Source organism: Acomys minous (genome assembly GCF_964271855.1).
Source record: "Acomys minous genome assembly, chromosome: 1".
In the NCBI taxonomy this organism is placed as follows: Eukaryota; Metazoa; Chordata; class Mammalia; order Rodentia; family Muridae; genus Acomys; species Acomys minous.
The window spans coordinates 37,590,377-37,602,588 of record NC_140483.1 but is presented as its reverse complement, the minus strand read 5'-3'; the positions used below and the strand labels follow the sequence as shown (position 1 = coordinate 37,602,588).

Below are 12,212 nucleotides of genomic sequence, written 5' to 3'. Positions count from 1 at the left end.
CAAGGTCTCTCTACATAACCCTGTCTATACTAGGACTCACTGAGATCTGCCTGCCTCTACCTCCCAGCTCTGGGATTAAAGGTGCATGCCACCATATCAGGCCCATTGTATGGATTTTGACAAAAATATGACATATCCATCATCATGTTGTCATATTGGAGTTTTAGTGTCCTAAAAATTCTTGGTTAATTTAATTTTTGGAATTAACACATAATATTTGTAAATATTTTTGAACTACAGAGATATTTTGGTCCGTGTGTACACTGAGTAGTGATCAAGTGAGAAAAAAATGGCATATCTAGCACCTTGACGTTTCCACTTTCCCACGCTCACTGACAGGCTGGTTGAGCTTTTGGAAGCAAAGCTCACCAATGTTGGGCTCCTTTCAATACAGTGGTTCTCAACCTGTGGGTCATGACCCCTTTGGGGCTGGGTGAAGGAACCCTTTACAAAGGGCATGCATGTCAGCTATCCTGCATATCAGATACTTATAAAATTCATAACAGTAGCACAATGACAGTTATGAAGTAGTAATGAAAATAATTTTATGGAGCTGTATTAAGGGGTCGCAGCATCAGGAAGGCTGAGAAGCACTGCGTTATCAGGTTATATCTTAGAGTTGTCTACTTGGGCTCTCTGATCAGCAGCTGGCCAGGTATAGCTCATGCTTCCCAGCTCAGCCTTGGTCCCAGTGGCAGTCACTGCCAGGGTTGAAGTGGGGGAAGGGCGCCACTCCAAGATGTGATTTCCCACGATTTGTCTGTAGGTTTCCTGTTGTTCAGGGCAGCAGCCCGCCCTGTGGCTTCACTCCTCTGCAGGGTCTAGAAGGGCTGTTTTTGTCACTGTGTTCACCCTTTTCTTGTTAGGACAGAAGGATAAGGGGCAGTCCCTCCATGCTGGACTGGAAACTACAGTCCAGTATCTTGGAGATAAGAGCATGTGTGCTTTCCCATCGCTGGCGTTCGCCTGCTTCAGACAACAAGGAGTGGGTGGACACAGCGAGCTCCTGGGGTGTCAGGACAAGGTGTTGGTCCAGTAAAGTGCTTGCTGTGCTTGCTGGTGTTCGTGACTTTTAGACTCTGATCCCGTGGCGGTGATTAAGTACATGATTTGCTCTGTGGAGAGTTCTGCTAACTTTGTCCCTAAATGCAGAACCACCTACAATATGCCCAGCGAGCTTGCTGTGCTGGAACCCGCGGCTCTCCAATAGCCTTTAACAACTCTGCACCTCTATGCACACCTTTACACTTTATGGTGGGGGCACTCCTGCCCACTCAGCTGCGTTTTCCTAGGTGATGACTGTGCGTGTGGACCAGAGGTCAGCCTTGAGTGTCTTCCTCTATCACTTTCCACCTTAGTAGTTTTATTTTTTAAGACCTAAAACATTTAATTTTTGCTAGAATGACTGGCCAGCAAAGTCCAGTGATCCCCCTGTTCCTGCTGCCCACCAGCACTGGATTCCAGGTGTGGCTGCCGTGCCTTTGCTTTACCTGGGTTCAGGGAGGCAGATTTCATGCCTGTGCAGCAGACAGCTACACACTCTGTCATCCCGTCGCTGCTGTTTGCTTTTTGTTCCTTAACAGGATTTGCATAGCTCTGTCTGATTTGGTAACTGTGTAGCCCAGGCTGGCTGTCAACTGGTAGGAAGCTTATTTGAGTCTGCCCAGTGCTGACCTCACAGGCATTCCCGTCATACCTAGCTTCTTAGCAGCATCCTTTTGTGGAGGACTTGCTAGTGGAACTGTCGCTTGTGTGGTCCACATTTCTCCAAGGCATCCTAATAATGGTGGTGTCTCAGTGAGTGCCACAAGCTCTGTGCGTGTGACACAGATGTTATTCAACCCTCGCAAGGGCCCTGTGGGCAGCTGCTGTAGACTCAGGAGTGTGGGCTGCGGCCTGTCTGCCCGTCTGTCTCACAGAGGGCTTCCCTGCTCTCATCATCTACACTGAGGAGCCCCAGCCTCTCACTCCTGTGCTGATTGTTCCCAACTGTTGGGCTGAAGGTTTTCATTTACAGATCTACTGTGTAAATCATCTGAACACACTTACTAGCTAAGTAATCTAGGTGTGATACAAAATTAATCATTCTCTGCCATGGGAGCTTGCTTTCTTGGCTGTTCATTTCCTGACACGACCAGCAGTGGTTTTCATCTCCTCTCCACCCTCTCACAGATCTCCCTGAGAGACTAGCATGCGCAGTGCTGATGTACATTTCTTTGGTGGTAGATTAAAGCAGGTGGGCTTTGATCTGTCACACCAGTGCCAGCAGCCTTTTCCCTGGCACACCAACCACCAGCAGAAAGCTAAGCTCTGTAGACCTCAGCTAACGGCTCGGGACTCAAAGCCTGCACTTGATGGCAGAGTTGGAGACATGTCTACAGTGCAGCCCCTAGAACAGCAGAACAGCATAGGGAGCCTGGTGCCTGGGCAGAGTCAGGAGCCACTTTGCCTGTCATGTGCACGCTCTGTTCCTCCTCTGCTTCAGCGATGTTGTCCTAAAGTCTAAGTACCTGTGTCTCAGGGAGGGGAGTACCTAATCCTGGGAAGGTCATCTCTGTGTCCTGCCTTCCAGATCGGCGCCAGTGGTGTGCCATAGCCATCCTCTTGGCCATCTTGTTGGTTGTGCTGGTCCTCTTCCTAGTGCTGTGATGACGGCCCTCCTCAGGCCTTTCTGTACTTGGACCCAGGAGAGAGGAGAAGCAAGCACTCCACCATTTACATTCCTCTCCCAGAGCTGTGCCTCTGCCCCGCTTCCTCTGTGACTCCACCACTGAGACAGCCCTCTCCCCCCACCCTGGAAGGGCAAGCTTGGAAGAGGAAGAAGTGTCCACGCTCCTGGCTGGACAGCAGAAGCGCCAGCTGCCATCCATCCTTCCTGAGGACAGCGAGCCACTGCTTTGCCTTATGGGACCTCACTCCTTGAGGAAGGAAGGACTCAGAGGACCAGAAGAACTAGAGGACCCAGTTGCGCTGTTCTCACTCTGCTGGTCTCTGGCGGCCCTTTCCTTCTGCTCAGACCCTTTCCCTGCTTAGATGGGTGCCACTGTCCCTGCAAAAGAAACCTGGCAAGAATGAGTGCATCTGGGATGGACATTTCTCATTGCTGTCGTGTTTCTTAGCCCCTGAGAGCTGGCTGTTGCTGAGGACTGAAGGCTCAGAAACACTTCGTGACAGAAATGCAGTGTTTCATTTTGCTGGGTAAGAGCTAAGATTAAATTGCTTTTCCAGGTGTTTCGTGGCAGGGTTAAGCAATAGGAAATAGTGAAAGCCCTGGGTCTTGGGGGTGCTGGTGACAAATGCCTTCAGTGGACAGGAGCAGTTGAGAGCATCAGCACTTGTGTTATCCAGTTTATTGAAGGGCTGGTGACATTTCCAGAGGCCAGACCAGGCCTGCTGATCCCCAGAGGTGCAGCTTGCATATTCAGAGTGCCCCTCCATGCAGTGTGGAACAGCATAGCAACACTCAGCTAGGTGGAGCACGCCACCTTCTCCCCTGGTGCTTTTACTTAATGGCACTCAGAGGTGAGGTGGAGGAATAGCACATTTATTATGTTTAAGCAGAAACTATCCTGACACAAAAAGGCTGGTTCTGGACCACAGGTCCCTTACTCTGTGAGTAATAGCATGGTTGGGTAAGAGAACTCGATGCTCTGTTCTCTTTGATGACTACGTGATGTCATCATCCATTTGAATAACTGAGCCAGTCCAAATTCACTGACAGTTTATTGGGTTGAAGTAGCTGAAAATGCTGACACTAAACTTCAGACTTTGGGTGACTTTTTAAATGCCTCAGATGTGCACATACATGTGGAACGTTTTTATAACATCCCTGATCAGTAATCTGGTATTAGAGTAGCTAGCAAGGTCAGAGCCAGCTTTTGACAGTGGAGGCTGCTGCTTAGTCCTCTTCTGTGCTGGGAAGAGCAGCATCTGGACAGTTTGACCTTTGACCTCCCTTGCTTTGCCTTTCTGTGCATTCCTTAGCACGACAACTTAAAAAAAAAATCCTGGGTTGTTCATATTCCTTGGGATTTTGATTTTGGGGTCCCTTTTTTGTTTTGTTATTCCCAATGATGTGCTTGCCCAGCTAACTTTTAAATTGCACTTTTAAATAAATATTTGTAACAGTTTTTAAAAGAAGGATATTTTATCTCCTTTAGGATCATGATAGGTAAGGAAATCTACTTGTTGGTGGAAGCTAAAAGAAGACTTGTAAAACCGAAAGGGTGGTCAGCACTGCGTTTACATTCAGCTCTGGTGTTTGATACAGAGATGTTATTTCTTTTCAGATTAGGAGAAAATGTGAATATTACAAAGGGCTTCAATGTAGGTCCTGTGTTATTTATATTTCACGAAGTTTTAAGGTTTTGAATAGTCTTCTGTGAACTTAGACCATGGGTAGTCCTTAGATTTGCATTAAAATATAGAAGCCTTTTGTTAAAAATCAATGTGGGCCTTGTCTGAGTACTGTAACCCACATCCACAGTACAAAGCCGTGAGCAGTCCAAGAATTAAAATGACCCCGTGTAAAGCTATGTTCTCTGCTGGGAGAAGCGTGTCAGAAGCACCGCCCCTCTAGTAAGATTTCCCCATCGGGTCAGGGGTGATGTCTGTGACCCCGGGCTTAGTTTTCTCAGATCTGTTTTGAGTTGGTCTGTTGACCTCACTGACTTACAGTATTTGCTGAACAGTGTTGTAGACCTGAAACAGGCTGCAACTGAGTGGCGGGTGAGCAGAGGGATAGCCAGTGCCACATGCAGGTGCTGTCTCCCCAGCGCACATACTCCTGCAGCAGCTAGTTTAGCCCAGGCCCGCCATGTTGTACCCACCTGGGCAGTTACTGCAGGGCCAAGAGAACAAGGACACACCTTTCTTCCTCAGTGACCAGAGAGCTGACAGTGTCCTTCCACCATGTGTCCTAGAATAGGGAAGGAACAGCCCAGATGCCCCACACTGCTTAGGAGTGGCTCTTACAGATGTGCTCTCCCCCAGCCCGCCTTTTGCACTTGGCCTCACACTCATCCCTTTTAAAGAATTGGCAGAATATGCTGGTTAACGAAAAGAGCTCAGTGTGTTTACTGAAGGACATTCGACTGACTGCTTGGGGGCAAGAAAGAGGCCACTCCACGGAGAGCACTTGCCAGAGTGCAGATCCAACTGGAAACCCAAATACCTGTGCTTCTCAGCCCTCCTTTCTGATCTTGCCTTTGTTTGGGCTGGGAAGTCACAGTGCTGTGCATGCTCTGGCCTGTGGGGCAAGTGCAAGTGTCATGTACGTCTGGGCACGCATGTTGTACTTTCCTCAATTTCAGAATTCACACTAGAGCTGAAGCCGGGAAATTTGGTAACTTGCCTGTTATTCTCTGCCTTTAGCCAGAGTTAAACAGACTGATGGGTCTGGTAGCCAACAACTTGGCAACTTCCGTGCCTTCTCACCTCGTGCGAGGAAGGGCTGTGAAGAGAAATCCAGTCTGACTCCAACAGAAATCTGTCTCTGTTAAGTGTTTACCTTCTGTAAGTAAAGGTGCCGGAGCCAAGGGTTTTCTCCTGGTAATCTCTCTGCCCACAGAGTGAGACCAGAGGGGCATTCACAGCATCTGCAGGTCTAAAGCTCCAGGGAGGACTTGATGCGGTTTGGCTTCACCTTGTGCCACAAAGTGAATTTGTAAACGGACCAGAAGTGGATGGCCTGGAAAGCAAGTTACAATATATGGAGCGCAGCACCTGTCAGCTCCCTCTGCCTCCTCCAATGTAGAGCCTCCCTCCCAAATTTGTAGGAATGATGGGTTTTTGTTTATTTTCTGAAAGTGTACTTTATCAAGAGTAGAAAAAACATAAAATCAGAGTTCCCAAATGTATCAGTCCCTCACTGTGCGCCCAGTTAGTTCCTGAAGAAAAGACTCCCCAACAAGAGGCCTTACTGGACCACTGGAGACCCAGCCACAGCATCCTTCCTGGACCTTCACTTCGGGAGAGCCTGGTGAGATAGGAAGTGGTCTGTCTTAAGTGCCCAGCTGCCCTTACTGAACTCCCAACTATCAAAACCCAGCTTACCCTGAAAATGGCCTTTCTCTTAAGTGTGTAGCATCGGGACTGGGGAGATGGGAAGGGCCTGCTGCCAAGCCAGATGACCCAGTTCTAATTCCCAGAACCCACCTGGGGGAAGGAGAAACCCAGCTCCCACAAGTTCTCATCTAATATATATATTTTAAGAACAGAAAGATGATGTTGGCCTGTTGTATATAAACATGGATGCCAGGGTCACCTATCTCCATTAACGCTCACTGGCAGCTTTGCTGTCTGGTTTTTAATCCAGAAAAGTGTGAGTTTGGAGTGAAACAGCTCCTGTGACCCGAGCAGCAGGGCTGCAACCCAGGGCAGGAGCGAAGCTCTGAAAGAGCTGCCTCTGCCATCACTGTCAGCTCAGTGAGACAGAGGGCCACTCGCTGTCCCTTGCAGAAGATGAATAGCCACTGCAGGACTTAGCCATTGGGACAAGTCAAGGCTGTTGAAGCTGGTAACAGGACTCAGCTATGCTAACTTGTGCTCAACTCCTCATCGTGTTGTGTTGCCTGTGGACAAACGCTGAAGCCTGGTCAGGTGGCTGCAGCCTGGCTGCATTTGGAGGGCCTCCATATGGTATAGCCTTTGCCAAGTCAGCTGCCAGGGCAGGGCGAAAGGAAGAAGAGTGTGTGCGTAAGCGTGTGCCCATGTGGTGCACGCATGTGATTGTGTGTGTGCACGTGTCCCTGTCATCAGCTAACAATGTTGGTGCTATTTTTCTTCTGATATGACCTTAATCCAGAAATGCTCTTACAGCTGAGCGCACCAGCTGCCCGGGCAATGCCTGCTGGGGTTTCACATGAACAGTTCATGGATCTGGTTTGCTAACTGCAGCCAGAGCTTTCTGAGAAAGTGTATCTTACGGTTTGTTTCCTTATGGTTATGAATTTTCTACTGAAAGGCCACTTGGTCCTCAGTGGCTGTTTAGGAATAAGACTACCCGTCATTGCTGACCAGCTATCTGGACCGTGCCCCCTGCTCCGTCTGAGCTTTCATAAGCACTGGGTTGGGACCAAGATCAGACTTTTCTTTACCAGCTCAGCAGAATGTAGATTCAGCCAGAATCCACTTATGAACAGCAAGTGTGACCCTGAAGCTGAGGTCTGACCCACGAGAAGCAGCTGTCTTTTTCCTGGGAATGCAGAGTGCCTGCATCCTGCTTGTCTGGGGTGGGGGTGGGAGGGCAGCCACGCACCCACTGCCGAGGCTTTGGAGTTGGTTTTCTGTTTTGTTCTGTTCTTGTCTGTTTTTGAACCCAGGACCTTGCCTATGCAGCACATTGGGTACCAGTGAGTCATACCTCAGCTTTGGCAAGTGCTTTTAGCTCAGGATGACGTTTTCCTAACTGGCCCAGGCTAGGCTTAGCCCTCAGCATGCTAGCAGCTAGGAGGGCCATCTAGGAAGAGGCCAACGGAGCTAAGCTGCAGATGATGGCAGATTGGAGTTTATAAGCAGAAGTAGCTTCCCTGGCTCATTTTAATAAAAAATTGGTATAATTCAGAAATAGAATATATAAGTGGCAAAATAGTGGGGAGTGAACCCTTATATATTTTTCCAAGGATAAACAGCTTTACTGGGCTTTACTTTTAAATAATAGGATGTACGCAGTGGTTGTGGGGTCACTATCAGAACTTTACCTGGATGGCTTCCAGGTCTCGCTTCCCCACAGCATGGAAAGAGTGAGACGCTTGTGAAATGCATTTTCTGTGGGATCATTAGGTCCAGAGATGAGGCCAGACCCACCACCCCCACCCCAGGCTCCAGTGCACGCCACCGAGGACCACTGTTGCTGCATTGTGGGCCTCCATCTACAGGGAAACAGTCCTCGAAGAGTCAGCCAGGCTTTGATAATAAGCCTAAAATCTGACCACATCACACACTTGAAAACTTCTAAGACATACTTGTGTAAAATAAACTTAACTAGCCATCCATAAAAGCGATGTTTTTATACCTTAGAGTCTACTTCTTCCTTCTGCTCTTGAAGTTGTGTTGCAGCGTGTAAAAGAATTCTGTTCAGTATTAAAGCGAGATGAAGAGACCAGAACTTTGTCCTGGTGTTTTTCTTTCTTCTCTTGTCTCCTCTGCCCGTCCCCCCCCCCCCCCCCCGCCTTAATGGAGGATTGAGCTAATGCTATCACCATGCTATGTAAGTGCCTTGCCACATCATCCTCAGCCCATTCTTGTTGTTTTTAGTCTTTTTCACACATAAATAGAGGTTCTTCCTCCTTCCCTTCTGTACTAGTTAATATGACATAGACTGGGGAGATGGCTTAGTGGCCAAGAGCGCTCACTGTGCAGGCTTGAGGACCTGGGCTCAGATTCTCCAGTACTCACGTACGTGCTGGGAATGGTTGCTCCTGGCTGCAGCTCCAGCACTGGGGGTCTGGGGAGGAGGAGCTCTGGGGCTTGCTGGCCAACGTAGCTGGAAGCCCAGCGTGCGCCAGACTCAGTGAGAGACCCCGTCTAGAGGAGGCAGAGGAGCTGGTAGAGGGTGGCAGCTGAGGATGCCCTCTGCTTTGTGTACACACACACACACACACACACACACACACACACACACACACACACATACCACAGCACACATACACTTACACTTACAGATTGCTGGCATATGAAGGAAGCTGCAATTGATACCTGCTGGGTATCGAGGGGGAGGGGGGAATCCATTTTCTCTAATGGAGTGTCACTGTAACACCACACTTTCAAGGCAGGGCCATGCCCAGTAGCTGGCCAACACAAGATGGGTTCTATATTTTTATTCTTACTGGATTTTTTTCTTCCTCTTTTTAGCTTGTTTAGATTTTTCTTTCCTTGAGAGAGAGAGATAAAGAACATGAAGTTGGTATTGGGGAGGTGAGGAAGATCTGGGGGGAACTGGGGGAGAGGAAGTATATGTTCAAAATACATGAAAATTTTAAATAAAACTGACAGACCTCTGTCAGGGGCAGAGAAAGCTTCCAGATAACTAGAAGATCAGAATTCTGAGTCGTGAGAGCTCAAGAGGTAGGCAGCCCAGTTAGTGGAGTGCTTGCCTAGCAAGCCTAAGCCCTGGTACCACATGAAGCCAGATGTGCCTGCCTGGAGTCCCGGCAGAGAAGGAAGAGGAACAGGAGGACCAGAATGGCTGCCCTCCCAGCCTCTGCTTCCTAAGTAGCCTGAAGACTGAGGTATGAAGCCACTAAGAAGTGCCGCAGCGTGGGGCTGGAGAGAAGGCTCAGCAGGGAGCACATGCTCTCTCAAGAGTCCTGTGTTCTCTTCCCAGCATCCACTTGGCAGCTCACAGCTGCCTATAACAGCAGCTTCAGGGGACCCAGCCTCTCTCTTGTTGGCCTCTTGGGCCCCAGGCATGCACAGGTGTGCACACATACATGCATGCAGGCACTTACATAGACACACAAATCTTAGAAATTAATGTAAGAGGCCTGTAATTCCCAGCTATTCCAAAGGCTGAGGCAGGAGGATTTAAAAGTCAAGAACAGCCTGAGAAATATAAATAATAAAGAAATATAAATAAATAATATATAAATAAATATAAAGAAAGAAGTAGAAAATGGTACAGTGATGACCTGTCCAATCCTGGCAGCCTCTGATGGTCACATGGGTGCCATGGCACATGCATACCCACACACATAGAGACTAAATGTTTATATAATATGCGTCAAAGACATAACAGTTCAGAGTGCCTGCCTAATATGTGAGACCAACTGCAGTCTCTGGTATTGGAAAAAAAAAATTCACACAAAAGATACAGCTGGAACTAATTCTGATTAGACTACAAGTTTTTGCTTTAGGGAAAAGATGCCAGTCTGATTTCAGCGATGGCAAGCAGGTGTTTTGCTAAAGCTGTCTCTAATCTGGCATGTTCCTCAGGAAAACATCCACCTTGCTTTTTGAAACAAGGTCTCCAGCTGGGGCCTGGTCAGCCAGCAGATTCCAGGGACCCTCCCATCTCTGCCTTCCCAGCCCTGGGATTACAAACATCGATTACCATTGCTGGCTCTTAAAAAACTGTGGGCACTGAGGATCAAGCTGGGGTCCTCACACTTTCCATGACAGACACTGACCAAGCCACCTCCCCACTCCTAAAACAGTAAACTCTTCAGTCCTAAGTAAAGCGTGATGACAGTTGCCTTGGTCTTCATCACATCTTGGAGCCTGTAGTACAGTCTACCGTCCAGTCAGGAAATGCGCTGTAGGCCTGGACACTCAGGAGGCTGAGGAGTGTAGGCCAGCCTGGGCTACCCAAAATAATGCTTCTGATTCAGGAGCTCAAGAAGTCAGGTGGCGGCAGCGGCACACGCGTCTAATCGTAGCACTGAGGAGGCAGAAGCAGGAGGAGCTCTTTGAGTTTGAGGCCAACCTGGTCTACAAAGCCAGGACAGCTAAGGCTATGCAAAGAAACCCTATCTTGAAATACCAAAGAGAGGAGGAGGAAGAGAAGAAAGAAGAAAGAGGAGGAGGAGGAGGAGGAGGAGAAGAAGCCAGTCTCACTAATATTTGGATTTTGTTATAAGAAAAGTGAACCAAACTGTACAGTTACCCAAGAAAACCTGGAGACTGAGTCATCCACAGGAGTCCACAATGGCAACAATTGTAGCACAAGAGCTCCTACCACATCCATATTTCTTCCTCCCAATTTTAGCTCCAGAGCTGGATGGGGAACTTGGGGAGTCACAGGGCTGAGGCTGCCCCTCCCCAAAAGCTTTTGTTGTCCCCAGGTGGGATGGGCCCGCTGCCTTGGGGTCTCTTCCAGCTTGTGGCATGCTAATTTGTCTTATCTCACAGCTATAGCTGACTCTATTCAGGAGGTGTGGGCATCCCAAAGGGCAGAGCAGGTCTCCCCTCAGTGCCTGGCACCTAGCCAGAGCCCCAAGGGCAGCCCTACACTGTGATGGAGGCCTGAGCCCAGACTGCAGACGGACAGGACAAAGGCGGGCCTGGCAGGTGGCTGGGCATCTACAGAACAGCTCCGGATACCCTCCAGGGCTGGCAGGGCAGCTGTTGAGCCCTGGCTCTGTGGGCGCAGTTTCTGAGCCAGTCCCCGCAGTTCCCTTCCTCGGGCCCAGCACAGCGACCTGGCCAAACCCACAGCCTCTGAGAGCTAGGCAGAGTTTGCCAAGGAAGGCTTATGCCGTTTCTGAGCAGGTGTTCTGGCTGCATAGGAAAGAGACTTCACAGAGCAGGCTGGGCAGGGATTTGGGCACGGTCGGGGCTTTCAGTAGCTCCAGAGTGAGCCCGAGGATGGAAGAAATAGCTTGGGCAGGTGTGCCGGGGCGGGTGCACCAGTTGCTGCCAGGTAAGTCTGAAGGCTCATTTCACTGAAGAAAAGTCACAACCTAAAGTCCCTGACGGCACGGCTGTATGAGAGTTAAAGGGAGGGGAAACCAGTGCCAGCATGCAGTGTCTCGGTTTGCTCTCCAGGACAGACCCTTCTCTGATCCTCGCAAAGGTTGCCAGGCAGTGGGTAGGTGGGAGAGCAGTCCAGCCAAGGCCAGATAGACAGAGTGAGAGGATAAATAACAATGTGTGGAGCTGGAGGCCAGTGGAAGGGCGACCAGCAGCCCACACTGCTGCTGGGAATACCCGCCGTGCTTAGTCCCCTCCCCCTAAGCCATTGTGAAGGGCCCGGAAGTCCTCGCGTCAGCATATCTCCTTCTCGGTCTTTGGCTTTTAGTGACTTGGACCTAGAGCCAACAGTATCTTTCTCTAAAGACCAAGGTGGTAGAGCGCCTACGGTCGCCCCTGGGATGTACTCTTTGCTTCCCAAGCCCTGGCTCCAACACATCTGGCTTTACATGTTCATCATCTGCCAGGGGAACCCTCCCTCCTGCGGGCGGCAAGACGGAAGGTTAGACCTCATTTTCCCAAAGGACCTCAAAGCCAAAAGTGAAGAACCGGAGCCCCTATCCCGGAAAGGTCAGCCGATGGGGTGCCACCGCTGCCTGCCACTGCACCTCCTAGCTCTCTTCGACCCTGGAGCCATGCTCTAAGATCTGGGGACAACTGCATGCACCCAATGCTCATCCTCTGCCCAGAATTTGCCTTGGGTCAACTTTAGCCCCTCCGCCACAAGCAGCACCTTCACTCAAGGGGCTCTGCTCACCTGCCCCTCCCCGACCCTTCACTGTATTATTATTCCCCAGAGCAGA

The 12,212-nt window shown here is 49.6% G+C and overlaps 1 protein-coding gene across 2 annotated transcripts in view; it reads left to right on the top strand.

The window, feature by feature from the left end:
- STX6 (syntaxin 6) overlaps positions 1–8,107 on the top strand; it is a 45,126-nt gene extending 37,019 nt beyond the window's left edge. For both annotated transcript variants that reach the window (XM_084786404.1, XM_084786405.1), the window contains exon 8: positions 2,573–8,107. In XM_084786404.1, the coding sequence (XP_084642530.1) occupies positions 2,573–2,649 (77 nt within the window). In that variant the 3' untranslated portion in view covers positions 2,650–8,107. The remainder of the gene's footprint in view (positions 1–2,572) is intronic.
- The last annotated feature ends 4,105 nt before the right edge of the window (positions 8,108–12,212 follow it).